This window comes from Hyla sarda, chromosome 5, assembly GCF_029499605.1.
Source record: "Hyla sarda isolate aHylSar1 chromosome 5, aHylSar1.hap1, whole genome shotgun sequence".
NCBI classification, from domain to species: Eukaryota; Metazoa; Chordata; class Amphibia; order Anura; family Hylidae; genus Hyla; species Hyla sarda.
This window is the reverse complement of record NC_079193.1, coordinates 163,829,997-163,844,715: the sequence shown is the minus strand read 5'-3', so window position 1 is coordinate 163,844,715 and position 14,719 is coordinate 163,829,997. Positions and strand designations below refer to the sequence as shown.

The following is a 14,719-nucleotide window of genomic DNA, read 5'->3' as shown; positions in this document are numbered from 1 at the left end:
TCTTGTTTCATTGCCGAGTCAAACCGAGCTGAACCAAACTCGCGATTTCTGGTAAACAGAACTTTTCAAAAGTTACTTATAACATAAACAGGCTGCAACATTGAAACAATTATTTGAAAAGTCTGTGTATTTTCTGAAGCAACTACGCACCAACTAAGTTGTGTTAAACTGCGGTGATAAATCTGGACATAATAACTGTTAACTATTATTTGATAATATGTAATATTATTAGGTCATAATTTAAATACATTTAAACTTTATCTATGGTGTTGTTATTACAGGCTTTTGAGGACCCAGTCACTGGAATGGTACTACAACAATGTGAAAAGTCGCTTCAAACGTTTTGGCAGTGCCAAAGTGCTAAAGAATCTGTACAGAAAGCACAGACTGGAGACAGGAGCCTGTGCAGATGTTGCAGGTAAGAATCTTTCTTTATTATGGATGTCTCTAATATTATTTTAAGTGCCTTTACCACCTGCTTATATTACTCTTGTAGTCTATTTCTCCTTCGCACCCACTCATAAGCATAAATATGCACTAAAGGTAATGATCAACAAATTACTGCGTGGGCAATGCCAAGTGAATATGTTGTGGTCAATGATCTGTGGCTTAGGCACAATGGCATAGGCAAGTTTGTGTGGATACCACCATTGTGCTGAAACAACTACATATTTTGCCTCCACTACTGTACAAACTTTAGTGTGACATATCTGGTGATGTTTAGGTATCGTATGATCTTAGTGTTTTGACATTCTACTGTCAACACAGCAGTTCCTGCTTTCCTAGGCACGTTCCTTGTTGTACTATCATGCTCACATGGCCTTACTGTGAGTCAAAAACAGAATCTGTGGCATTTTAACACAATCACATCCACTTTTGGCCACATAGGTGATACAAAGTATATTAATGGGTTATATTTCTCCTTGAGGAGAACACCATAAAGATGTATGGAGACGTATCGGCAATTTATGCTTCACTGGGAATACTGGGAAGAAAGATATGCAAAGAGACTCTCTGTTACCAACTTTTAAAGGTACTTTTGTCTTCAAGTCAGTGTTCTTCTCCTTTGGGAAGCTTTGGAACATAACTGGGAATTTAATAGTCACTTCAAGTCAGATTTCCCAAAAGAGGAAGTTGCTGATCTGCAGCCAACGGCTGTCCGGGCATGCTAGAAGACCACTGGTATTGGAGGTTATACTCACGTGTCCCCGCCGCTCCGGACCGCCACCGCTCGTCATCGCTGCCCTGGATGTCGCCTTCTATCGTTGTCGCCGCGTCCCCGGGGTATCCCTGACGCTCCGGCAAGGCCTCTGCTTCCCCGACATCGCTCTCACGTCGCCACCATCACATCGCTACGCACGCCGCCCCTATTGGATGATGGGACGGCGTGCGCAGTGACATGATGATGTCGATGGAGAGCGGCAACGATGCAGGGGATCCCGAAGAGGACGCGCCGGAGCCCCGAGGACAGGTAAGTGATCGTCAGCGGACCACATGGGGCACCTTAAACGCCTATCCGGTGGCCGCTGAAGCAGTCTGCGCTGCCTGATAACCCTTTATGCAATGGCCCCGACATACAAAAGCATTGTATGTTGATGCTGCCTTCAACATGCGATGGCCTCTGGGAGGCCATCGTATGTTGAAATGATTGTATGTTGGGGCCATCGTAGGTCGGGGGATCACTGTATTGAGAATATGGCACTTTATAAATTACAAATTAGGCTGGGTTCACACTACGTTTTGTCCCATACGGGAGCGCATACGGCAGGAGGGAGCTAAAAGCTCGCGCTCCCGTATGTGACCGTATGCGCTCCCGTATGCCATTCACTTCAATGAGCCGACCGGAGTGAAACGTTCGGTCCGGTCGGCTCATTTTTGCGCCGTATGCGCTTTTACAACCGGACCTAAAACCATGGTTGACCACGGTTTTAGGTCCGGTTGTAAAAGCGCATACGGCGCAAAAATGAGCCGACCGGACCGAACGTTTCACTCCGGTCGGCTCATTGAAGTGAATGGCATACGGGAGCGCATACGGTCACATACGGGAGCGCGAGCTTTTAGCTCCCTCCTGCCGTATGCGCTCCCGTATGGGACAAAACGTAGTGTGAACCCACCCTTACACTACTTTTACACAATTAGGCTAAGTTTCCACTTGTTTTTTTTTCTGGCAGTTTTTGGAATATTGCCACTGCAGTTTTTTAGCCAAAGTCCGTAGTGGATTCATAAGGGAGGAGAATTGTAAGTCCTTTCTTTATATGTCTTATTCCTTATGAATCCACTTCTGGCTTCGGCTCAAAAACTGCAGTGGCAGATATCCAAAAACTGTCAGAGAAAAAAACAAGTGGAAACCTAGCCTTTCACAGAAATTTTTTTTTTAAATACCAACTGCGTAAAAAAAATATGGTGCACATGTACAATTTTAACTCCATGAATCATTCAGCTTTTGTGCTCTACCAAGCTGAATAAAGATTTGCTGCATAATATTAAACATTCTGACATTTGGTGTTCAGAGTTTGCACTTTCTTAACCACTGTTTGGTGTTAAAGGGATTTTGTTACCGTAACACCCTCTGTGTTATAATAAAACAGGTTTATCATTGTGGATCCAGCTTCTTACATTAAGAGAATATGTGAAATGTCACTTTGCGTTTTTAATTTTTTTTAAATTTTTTTTTATCCTTTTGGCATTTTTTCACTCTTTTTTTTTTTTTTTTAGCTCCTTGGCAGTTTTGCAAAGTTGCAGCATGTTCAGCCTATGGTGTTTTTTTCTCTGAAATCGTGGCGTTTTTCTTCCATAGAAGTCTATGGCAGTAAAAAAACGCCAAGAAAAATGACAAGTGGGTTTTAACTTTGGCATTTTTACAGGCCTTTTTTTTATAAAAAATTATAAAAAATATTCAAAAAAGATACGGTAGTGATGGAAAAGATTGTATTTAACGAAATTTTTCTTTTTTATAACAACATTTTTATAAATTTTTAAACAGGGATCAATTTATGTGGATGGGCAGTGAGCAGTGTATTTCCCCATGTTCACACACTTTTCACATACATGAATTTCAATATGCCTAAGCATCGGGTCTGAATTTGCCTCATTTTAGCAGTAGTACTGCTTTGTGTCCATGATAAGGATCCTCTTGTTGCTAAAACACTTGTCTAAATAGCTTAAAATAAAGAACATATGAAAACATAAAATGGTGCCAGTTTAGTTGCTTTTGAAGTGCTGGCGGGAGTTAGTCAGAATTTTTGCGTAAAAGACACCATGTGTGACTAATTTGCAACAACGGCTTTAGGTCTGGTCACAAAACCAGATACGGGGCAGAAATGAGCCGACCGGAGTAACTGTGTGACTCTGGTTGGCTCATTAAAGTCAATGCAGTTTGGTGCCGGTCCGGCTGGAGTTTGGAAGCGCACAGTTTTCCCCTCCCCCAGCCGGATCCGGCAGCTATGGTGTGAAGGCAGCCTAACAGGGTCACAGTGTAAATCTGCTGCAGAAATATTAGGTTCACCGCGAGGCGATCTACCACCTGTTCCAGCCCATGCCTCTCACCGCCCCCCCCCCCCCACTGTCTTACTCTTTTGTGGAACTGCAAATGTTTCATTAAATCAGTAATGGCTCATTTTGATCAATCCAACCTGTTTCATTGGATTCTTGTCGTAATTCCACAGCTACTATATGAAGTCAACGACCATAGGGCCTCAGTCTTGAAAAGATTACATTGATTTTTTGAAATTGAACTTTAAGATTTAGAAATTGAAATGAAAGATTACACTCCCAAGTTTTAATGTCCCGGGCCCCGACGTATGGTTACCAAGGACCAAATTTAACAAGGAGTCACATGACGGCACAATGGCAGAGCCTGGAGGTGGCATCAGTATGAGGAGACCAAATAGTGTCTGAATGACTGCCTGGAGTTTGTGGCAGCATAAGAAGACCATATAGTGTCTGAATGGCACAGCCTGGTGGTGGCTGAAGCATGAGGAGACCATAAAGTGGTTGAATGGCACAGCCTGGAGGTGGTGAAGCTTGAGGAGACCATATAGTGGCTGCGTGGCACAGCCTGGTGTTGGTAGAAGCATAAGGAGACAATATAGTGGCTGAATGAGACAGCCTGGAGGTGGCAGCAGCAGCATCAGGAGTCCTGAAAGTGAGCCGGTGATAGAGTGGTGCGGTGGGTGGCAATACCAGTACCCAGTGATGAAGGTGGGTGAAAAAAGGCCTGATGCAGAGGATCTGGGGAACAGTTCCTTAAATCTGTTTGGCACTATCCATATTTGCATTCCACCCACCAATGCCTGATGCAAATTGGACATAATGTCACATCAAACTCCAAAAATGGTCTGGACAAAATTATTGGCACCCTTTCAAAATTGGGGAAAAATAGGATTGTTGCAAGAATGTGATGCTCTTTAAACTCACCTGGGGCAAGTAACAGGTGTGGGCAATATAAAAATCACACCTGAAAGCAGATAAAAAGGAGAGAAATTCACTTAGTCTTTGCATTGTGTGTCTATGTGTGCCACACTAAGCATTGACAACAGAAAGAGGAGAAGAGAACTGTCTGAGGACTTGAGAACCAAAATTGTGGAAAAATATCAACAATCTCAAGGTTACAAGTCGATCTCCAGAGATTTAGATTTGCCTTTGTTCACAGTGCGCAACATTATCAAGAAGTTTGCAACCCATGGCACTGTAGCTAATCTCCCTGGGCATGGATGGAAGAGAAAAATTGATGAAAGGTGTCAACGCAGGATAGTCAGGATGGTGGATAAGCAGCCTCAAACAAGTTCCAAAGATAGTCAAGCTATCTTGCAGGCTCAGAGAGCATCAGTGTCAGCGCAAACTATCCGTCTACATTTAAATGAACTGAAACCCTATGGCAGGAGAACCAAGAGGACCCCACTGCTGACACAGAGACATAAAAAAGCAAGACTACATTTTGCCATCATTCTACTGTTTACCGAAAACGGAATGAAGCCTACAAAGAAAAGAACACAGTACCTATAATGAAATATGGTGGAGGTTCAATTATGTTTTTGGGTTGTTTTGCTGCCTCTGGCACTGGGTGCCTTGAATGTGCGCAAGGCATTATGAAATCTGAGGATTACCAACTGATTTTATGTCGCACTGTACAGCCCAGTGTCAGAAATCTGGGTTTGCATCCGAGATCTTTTGTCTTCCAGCAGGACAATGACCCCAAACATACCTCAAAAAGCACCCAGAAATGGATGGCAACAAAGCGCTGGAGAGTCCTGAATAGGCCAGCAATGAGTCGAGATATAAATCCCATTGAACACCTGTGGAGAGATCTTAAAATTGCTGCTGGGAAAAGGCACCCTTCCAATAAGAGAGACCTGGAGCAGTTTGCAAAGAAAGAGTGGTCCAACATTCCAGCTGAGAGGTGTAAGAAGCTTATTGATGGTTATAGAAAGCGACTGATTTCAGTTATATTTTCCAAGTTTGTGCAATTAAATAATAAGTTAAATGTGCCAATAGTTTTGTCCAGCCCATTTTTGGAGTTTGGTATGACATTATGTCCAATTTGCTTTTTTCTCCTTTTTTTTTTTGTTAAGTTCCAATACACACAAAGGGAATAAACATGTGTATAGCAAAACGTATTACTGCAATCCTTTTCTGTGAGAAATACTTAATTTTCTAGAAAAATTTCAGGGGTGCCAACATTTACGGCCATGACTGTATGTGCCTGTTTCATGCTGCCTTTGGTGTGGACAACAAAAACAGAACTGACAGGTTCCCTTTAAGGAGGTAACATCTAAAAGGGTACTGAAAACCTATGTTTATAGAAGAATTTACATTTTATAGATATATATATATTTAATTACTCTCCATTTATATGTTTCATTTTTATATTTTATCTATGAGGAACTCAAATCCCTATTAGAATACACACAAACAAGATCACATACCTGTTTACTTTCAGATATTTTATTTTGCTTGGATAAACCATGACAATGACCTTTTCCTTCACCAAATCTGCAAAGTGTTTACTCTAAAGTATTACATCGCAAGACATTTTTGTGATTTTTGTCATTAGTTTTTTCACTTGCAACATTGGTGCCATTGTGCGTAAATATGGTAATGAACTGTGCTATGTTACTCTAACTATTTCTTTAAAGTTTATGATAGAGGGAAAACGGAATACCAGACATACCCTTAAAGGAAAACTGTCAGATATTTTCTCCCACGGTACTGGTGGATAGTGTGGGAGATGCTGATTAAAATGAGCCCTACCTTACCCGGATCTGCCCGGCCATTCGCCCGCAATTGTAGTTTTATTCTATGTGTATATCTTGCTGTAACTGGGATGGGCGGGGCTTCTGCACTGACATCAGCGCCGCTTATGAATATTTATCCCCCCTCCCTCCAGTTCTCCCTCTCTTCGCCGCTCCTAACTGGAGGGAGGGGGGATAAATATTCATAAGCGGCGCTGACGTCAGTGCAGAAGCCCCGCCCGTGCCAGTTACAGCAAGATATACACATAGAATTAAACTACAATTGCGGGAAAATGGCCGGGCGGATCTGGGTAAGGTAGGGCTCGTTTTAATCAGCGTCTCCCGCACTATCCGTCAGTACTGTGGATAGTGCAGGAGAAAATATCTGACATTTTTCCTTTAATAATTATCTCCTGTTATCAGATGATGACTTTGAGTATCTTTGAGTATTTTCTATTGCATTTCTAAAAACTGATATTACATTTGATTTGTCCACATAAATGTATAGAGTTAAAAATATTGGCAAAGCTGTTGTATAAATGGCAACTATTTTTTTTTTTTTTTTTTAAAGGTTTCTGCAGCATAACTGTAGCATATATGAATAGGTTTTTGTTGGGTTAAGCCAGTGGTGGCCATATGGTATGTGTAGTCTTGTATGTCCTGCAGTCAGGGCAACCGGCAGTTCTCTGTTTTCTCAAATGTATGATAAAAAAAGGCATCATTTATGATGAAACATGATGGCAGTAATTGAATGTGATACAAAAAAAACCAACCTAAATCCTTGATACCACATGTGTCTGTACATGCTTTTATGAAAGATCACATAGAATGTGGATCCTATATGGGAAAGGTTTGATCATTCCTGGGTTGGCCATAACTGCATTATATGCATTCTATCCATACAAGGAAACAGTAGAGTTAGATTTAATATGTTATGTTTCTCTTTTTTGCATCATGTTCCTATGTGTGTAGTCTGAAATTATTATGGTTTCTTTCTTTTTAGAGGGAAGTTTTATTGATGAAAGTTTAGAAAATGAAGGAAGCATTTGTGGTAGTGATTCAACATTCTACAGGCAGACACAAGGTAACTTTAATTTTTTTATTTGTTATAAATTTATAAGATCTGAACAAATAGATCTTTTGCTCTATGGGTGAACACGTGTTTATTATGCTCAGTACATTCATTTTGTAAATGAATAACTGTCTGTGTTTTTTATTGGTAATGATAAAACTTACTGTAACCATAATCGTTATTGGGTCTTACTGAATACCCTCCTATCCCCCCCCCAAAAAAAATTAAAAATTAAAACACACACACACACACATACACACACACATACACACACACATATATATATATATATATATATATATATATATATATATTATTTTATACAAAAATGTTTCTGCAGCAGTAGCCTTTGTCATGCCTACTGCTGTCTACTTTGTCAAGGCTACTGCTGCCAAAACTTAGCATTTTTGAATGGAATAAAATAAAAGACTCCAGCTTTTGCACAAGATCCTGAGCCTGGTTGGTGCTGTGATTCCTTGGACATATATTTTGTATTTACACCTGGGTTGGACTTTTGTATTTGCACCTGGATTGGCTGCCTGGCTGAACACTTGCACAGAGGCTTCCACCCGATGCTGTACTGCCTCCCCCCCCCCAAAAAAAAATGCAGCAGCCTTAGACTATATAGGAAAAAGAAAAAAAATGATGCGCACCTAATAAAGCCTGTGAGGCTGGGGTGCACAGGGATAAGGTAGGCGAGTGAACCCTTTACAGATGTGGTTGTGCACTTGGCACAACACCAGTAGATGCACGTAGCCAGCCTGTGTAATAGATTCAATAGATACCATGAACTGGTCACGGATAGAAAAAAAATTAAACTACCAATGCGTTTCGGGCCCAGACTGGGATTTTCATTAGCCATTATATGGCCTGATAAAAACTCAGTCCGTGCTTTAAATGTGTTGCTTTAAAGTACAATAAATCAAAGTTTTCTTTACCATTTGTCTGTGAAAAATCTTTGGGGGGGAGTATCCGAAAATAGGTTTAATTTTTTTCCTGTGTGTGACCTGCTCATGGTATCGATGGCAGGATTCCACTAGGCAGTTGTTTGGAATATTGCCACTTGTGAACCAAAGACAAAAGTGGTTCCATGAAGAACGAAAAGTAAAAGTCCTTTTTGTATATATTACACTTTGGGCATTGCCTAAAAGCCCTGCCCGGTAATGCATACTGTATGTGAAATCTGTGTGTCCATGATGCTGCTGCCTTTACTTACTCTCATAGACATGTACTGTTTCAAATAAAAACAATTACCGTCAACAACCGGCTTCTCTTTCTAAAATAGAGAAGGGAGGGGGAGGGCCGAGAGAGCTGAGAAAGCCAGGAGCAGCATGTCAAAAGTAGAAGGAAAGCCAGCTATGTGAATAGAATTGTTCAGACTTTACAACAGAAAAATTGTAGGACATTTTAATCAAGATTTATAAAGTTGTATAATATGCATTGCATTTAAAAAGTAAAGGTTGTCTCTACCTTTACTATATGTTTTCCATACAAAGAATGTACTGTATATAAAAAATGGTTTGTAATTGCCCACATAGTTTTATTATGCTTACTGTTTCTTTGTCCATATTGCCTCCCCGGGCCGTCAGACTTGTCTGTGTTATTGAATACACAAAGTCTGTATTCTTGTTCCTTTATATTTTTCAATAAAAGTTCTTGAATTTGAAAAAAAAAAAATGTTAAAGTGGTCCATAAATTTTGAATCTTTTAAAGTTACTATGAATTTCATACATGATTATGTTTATGAATATGATTCATGACTTTTAGGACACAGTATGATGGACACCCTTTCAGTGGCCTTACGTGTGGCAGAAGAAGCTGTAGAAGAAGCAATTGCCAAGGCTGAATCATACAGCGATAGCTTGGTAAGCTCTTTATAAGTCTCTTTGCCTTTTAGTGGCTGGTGTACACGGACGTAATATATACTGTCATTTTTAGAAAATGATTTTTTCAGAACATTCATAATATTTTTTAATAAACAGTCAGGAGAACTGACTGTTATCTTTTAAGGGAATCTGACAGGAGAACTGTCAGATTCCCTTAAAAGATAACATTTATAAAAGGCAAAAAATGATACAGCAAATACATGCTATAATGTAAAAGGCTGCCACAGGGTTCTATTCACTGATGATGGAGTAAAATCAATAGTATGTTGTCATGACATACACTGAGTTTTGAATTCTCGGGTCTAGGGCCCATTTTAAAGCTACATGCAAATATTGCCTGAACTCACAGAATACCTTGTCAATTAGGATTTTACATGTAGCTGCTAAATTCTTGCCATAAACGGTGCTAACATGTGGCATTGTCAGATTAAAAAATTTAACTGCATGGTCTTTAACAATTGAGAATTGAGAGTAATGGCTGGTCTGCTGTACTTACATGTCATCCTAGGGAGGCTATATGAATATAATAATAAACTAGGTAGTTAAATAAACTACCCACATTTGTAAAACGCATGGGAGGACTGAAAAGCTGTACACTACCTAAATTTAATTTCTTGGCCCCATATAGATAAATTATCAGACCTCCACTTCCAGAGTATTTTGTTCCTTATTATTAATTTCTTATGAATTAATGTATTATCAATTTATTGCCTTTTGATCAGTTCTATTTTTCACATTTAGTTTGAAGTCTCTGCAACAACAACACACACACACACACACAAATACTGTAAAGCAGAACAAGAATAGTAAGTCTAGCAGCCCCCCCGGACATCAAATCCTCTTGTTTCAGCTTCTAAAAAGTCAGCAACTTTTAGGCCAAATCTAATGATCTTCTGGACACTAGTATTTTCAGTCTTAGCTGAGAGAAGGGGCTGGGAAGCACCTAATTAGAAGAGCCTGCCTCCTGGGGACTTGCTGTAGCAGGCATAGTTAAAGGAGTATTCTGGCCTTAGACATCTTAACGCCTATCCAAAGGATAGGGGATAAGATGTCAGAACATGGGGGTCCTGCCACTGGGACCCCCCGCGCGATCTTGATACAGCTCCTGGAATTCTGTGCCGGGCTCTGCTCCCGAGACAGAGATTTCAGTGCGGCTCCCGCCACGACCACTTGTGACGTCACACCATGCCGCCTCTATTCATGTCTATGGGAGAGGGCGTGGTGGCCATCACGCCCTCTCCCATAGCTATAAATTAATGGGGCGTGGCGTTATGTCACGAGGGGGTGTGGCGGGAGCTGCACTGAAATCTTTGGATAGGGGATAAGATGTCTAATGCTGTAATACCCCTTTAAGGGGTGGCTGGATCCTGGCAACCTTGCTGATCAATGGGGGTGCTGGCAGTCGGACCCTCACTAATCTAAAAATTGACAGTCTATCCTATTGCTTAAGATATCAGCTCATATATTTTTGGGTACTAGACCCTCTTGGCTTCTGATGGATTAGGAACTAGCAAAATGCTCCTAGCATGACAAAAAGAAAAAAAAAATTGTGTTCACATCAGCGTAAAGCAAGAGCATGAGGACCACGGCTCAAGTCCTTAAGGAACGGGTAGCAGGAGTCCTGAAGGACCAGCCCTTGAGTGGAAATCTTTGGTTTGTTCCCAAACTTTTTTTCCCAGGACTTTACCCTTGATGAGGACCCCAACATAACAGAACAAGAGAAGGTATTAGCGGAGTAAACTCCGTAAATCTGTTCCTGGATTTTATCATAAAAGATCATTATAGCATGTAGACTTAATATAGCAGGAAAAGTAAGGAGTTATGTAAGAAAAAGTATAATTTTACTTAAAGAGTAGTAGATGCTTGGAACAAACTTTCAGCACATGCGATTGGCAAATCCACAGTGAGTCAAAATAAAATAGTCAGGCATAAACATATCTATCCTTAAATAAAATAAAAGGAAATAATATAATGAAAAAGGGCTGACGAGATGGACCATGTGTTTTTTTTCTGCTTTCTATAAATGCCTAAACAGACTGCTAGGACCCACAAAATTCAGTAAACAGGTGGTTTTAGGTCCTTTAAGCCTGATATAGAAGTGCCTGGAAGCACCACTCTTACAAGCAAATATTATTTGGAATTAGAGGTATGAACATGTTGTTAGGTTGCTCTCATTAAATATGACAGTAGACATCCATTGTAATAGTAAAAATGGTAAGAAAATTAATGAGATGTTATGATCAGTATTTAATAACCATCAAAACATTATTTCATGCTATGTCTCCAGGCATTAACGTGTGCTTTTCTAATATATTCTACCCCAGAACTTATTTTCTGCTTCACAGAATATTGTAAAACTGAATAGACGTAAATGTCATTTATTGGCTGTGTTTGTAAACCTTACTCCACGCATCAGTGTTCAAGTTCAGGGTTTAGAAAAAGGTAATTGGCTTAATTCTGCCAACGACATGCTATCTGAGCTCTTTGTCATGTGGGAAATAAGTGCCAATAGAATTTTTTTTATGTACTCTATCACATGACATGGATGTAGAAATACAGACAGTATCAATGGACCATTTAACACTTGCTCTGAATACCACAACTACATAGTTACATAGTTACATAGTTAGTATGGTTGAAAAAAGACATACGTCCATCAAGTCCAACCAGGGAATTGAAGGGAAGGGTGTAAGGGGATAAGGGAAAGGGATATAGTTTTATAATTCTGCATAAGCATTAATGTTATTTTGTTCCAGGAATGTATCTAACCCTGTTTTAAAGCTGTTAATTGTTCCTGCTATGACCAGTTCCTGAGGTAGACCGTTCCATAAATTCACAGTCCTCACGGTAAAGAAGGCGTGTCGCCCCTTTAGACTAAACCTTTTCTTCTCCAGACAGAGGGAGTGCCCCCTCGTCCTTTGGGGGGGTTTAACCTGGAACAGTTTTTCTCCATATTTTTTGTATGGGCCATTTATATACTTATATACGTTTATCATATCCCCCCTTAAACGTCTCTTCTCAAGACTAAACAATTGTAACTCCTTTAATCGCTCCTCATAGCTAAGATCGTCTCTGCACCCTTTCCAACTCCGCAGTGTCCCTTTTATGAACAGGCGACCAAAACTGAACAGCATATTCCAGGTGAGGCCGTACCAATGCTTTATAAAGGGGGAGTATTATGTCCCTGTCCCTTGAGTCCATGCCTCTTTTGATACATTACAATATCCTGCCGGCTTTGGAAGCAGCAGCCTGACATTGCATGCTATTCTGTAGTCTGTGATCTACAAGTACACCCAGATCCTTCTCTACCAGTGACTCTGCCAGTTTAATCCCCCCCCTAAGACATACGACGCATGCAGGTTATTAGTACCCAGATGCATAACTTTACATTTATCCACATTGAACCTCATTTGCCAAGTGGATGCCCAGACACTTAGTCTATCCAAGTCATCTTGTAACTTATGCACATCCTCTATAGACTGTACCGTGCTACAAAGCTTGGTGTCATCTGCAAAGATAGAAACAGAGCTGTTAATACCATCCTCTATATCATTGATAAATAAATTAAACAGCAGCGGGCCCAGTACTGAATCTTGGGGTACACCACTAATAACCGGGGACCAATCAGAGTACGAATCATTGACCACCACTCTCTGGGTACGATCCATGAGCCAGTGTTCAATCCAGTTACAAACTAAAGTTTCCAAGCCCAAGGACCTTAACTTACCTGTCAGACGTCTGTGAGGGACAGTATCAAACGCTTTGGCAAAATCCAGAAACACTATATCCACAGCCATTCCTCTGTCAAGGCTTCTACTCACCTCTTCATAAAAGCAAATTAGATTGGTTTGACAACTTCTATCCTTAGTAAACCCATGCTGGCTATCACTTATAATACTATTATCCCCTATGTATTCCTGTATGTAATCCCTTATTAGTCCTTCAAACAATTTACCCACAATGCACGTTAGACTTACCGGTCTATAATTGCCTGGCGAAGACCTAGAGCCCTTCTTGAAGATTGGTACCACATTCGCCTTGCGCCAGTCCCTTGGCACAATACCAGACACCAGAGAATCTCTAAATATCATGAACAAGGGTACAGATATTACTGAACTTACCTCTCTAAGAACTCTTGGGTGTAGTCCATCCGGCCCTGGAGATTTGCTTACATTTACTTTACCTAACTTACCTTGTACCATCTCTACATTAAGCCAGTTCAATACATTATATGATGTGTTACCAGCACTGACCTGGCCAATGTCAGCTCCTTCTTCCATAGTATATACAGAACTAAAGAACCCATTCAGTAGCTCCGCCTTCTCTTGATCGCCCGTGACAACCTACCCATTATCATTATTAAGGGGTCCTACATGCTCTGTCCTTGGTTTTTTGGTATTTATATATCTAAAAAAAATATTTAGGATTAGTTTGGCTTTCTTTGGCCACCTGTCTCTCATTTTTAATTTTTGCTGTTTTTATTACATTTTTACAGATTTTATTAAGCTCCTTGTACTGTTTAAATGTTATAGCTGACCCCTCAGATTTGTATTTTTTGAAGGCTATTTTTTTGTTGTTTTTTGCTCTTTTAACCTCATTTGTCAGCCATGTAGGATTTAGTTTTAATCGTTTATATTTGTTCCCCTTTGGTATATATTTAGCTGTATAGTTATTTAGAGTTGATTTAAAGATGTCCCATTTACCTTCTGTATCAGTATTTGAGAACACCTCCCCCCAGTCTATGTCCTGTAGTGCAGCCCTCAGTCCAGGGAAGTTTGCCTTTTTAAAGTTATATGTTTTTGCTTTCCCCGTCTGTCTTTGTTTTCTACATTTTAAGTCAAAAGTAACTATATTGTGGTCGCTATTACCAAGGTTTTCCCTCACAGTTACATTACCAACCAGCTCTGCGTTGTTGGAAATGATCAGATCCAACAAGGCATCACTTCTTGTTGGGTCCTCCACAAACTGGCCCATAAAATTATCCTGCAATAAATTTAGGAATTTTCTCCCCTTTGTAGTTTTAGCCAACCCCGGACCCCAATCTATATCTGGATAGTTAAAATCTCCCATTATTACCACTGTACCTGCCCGGGCAGCCCTCTCTATTTGTTTATACAGCCGACCTTCTATCTCTTCAGTGATATTAGGGGGTCTGTAGATTACACCAAATATTATTTTTTCAGTATTTCCCTCCTTTTGTAATTCTACCCACAATGATTCCACATCCTCAGAATCATCACACACTATGGCATCGTTCACACTGACTTTCATACCACTTCTTACATACAGACAGACTCCACCACCTTTTCTGTTCATTCTATCCTTGCGAAACAATGTAAACCCCTGCAGATTAACAGCCCAGTCATGCGAGGAGTCCAGCCATGTCTCAGTGACCCCAACTATATCAATATGTTCCTCCAGTATCAAGGCCTCAAGCTCCCCCATTTTATTTGCTAGGCTTCTGACATTTGTGAACATACACTTTACATTTCCATTAAGTTTTACACATATAGTCTCACTAATGGGATTTT

At 40.3% G+C, this 14,719-nt stretch overlaps 1 protein-coding gene across 6 annotated transcripts in view; it reads left to right on the top strand.

The window, feature by feature from the left end:
- MYRIP (myosin VIIA and Rab interacting protein) overlaps positions 1-14,719 on the top strand; it is a 717,726-nt gene that overhangs the window by 557,024 nt on the left and 145,983 nt on the right. For all 6 annotated transcript variants that reach the window (XM_056520618.1, XM_056520619.1, XM_056520621.1 and 3 more), the window contains 3 exons: positions 282-418; positions 7,234-7,314; positions 9,070-9,167. In XM_056520618.1, the coding sequence (XP_056376593.1) occupies positions 282-418; positions 7,234-7,314; positions 9,070-9,167 (316 nt within the window). The remainder of the gene's footprint in view (positions 1-281; positions 419-7,233; positions 7,315-9,069; positions 9,168-14,719) is intronic.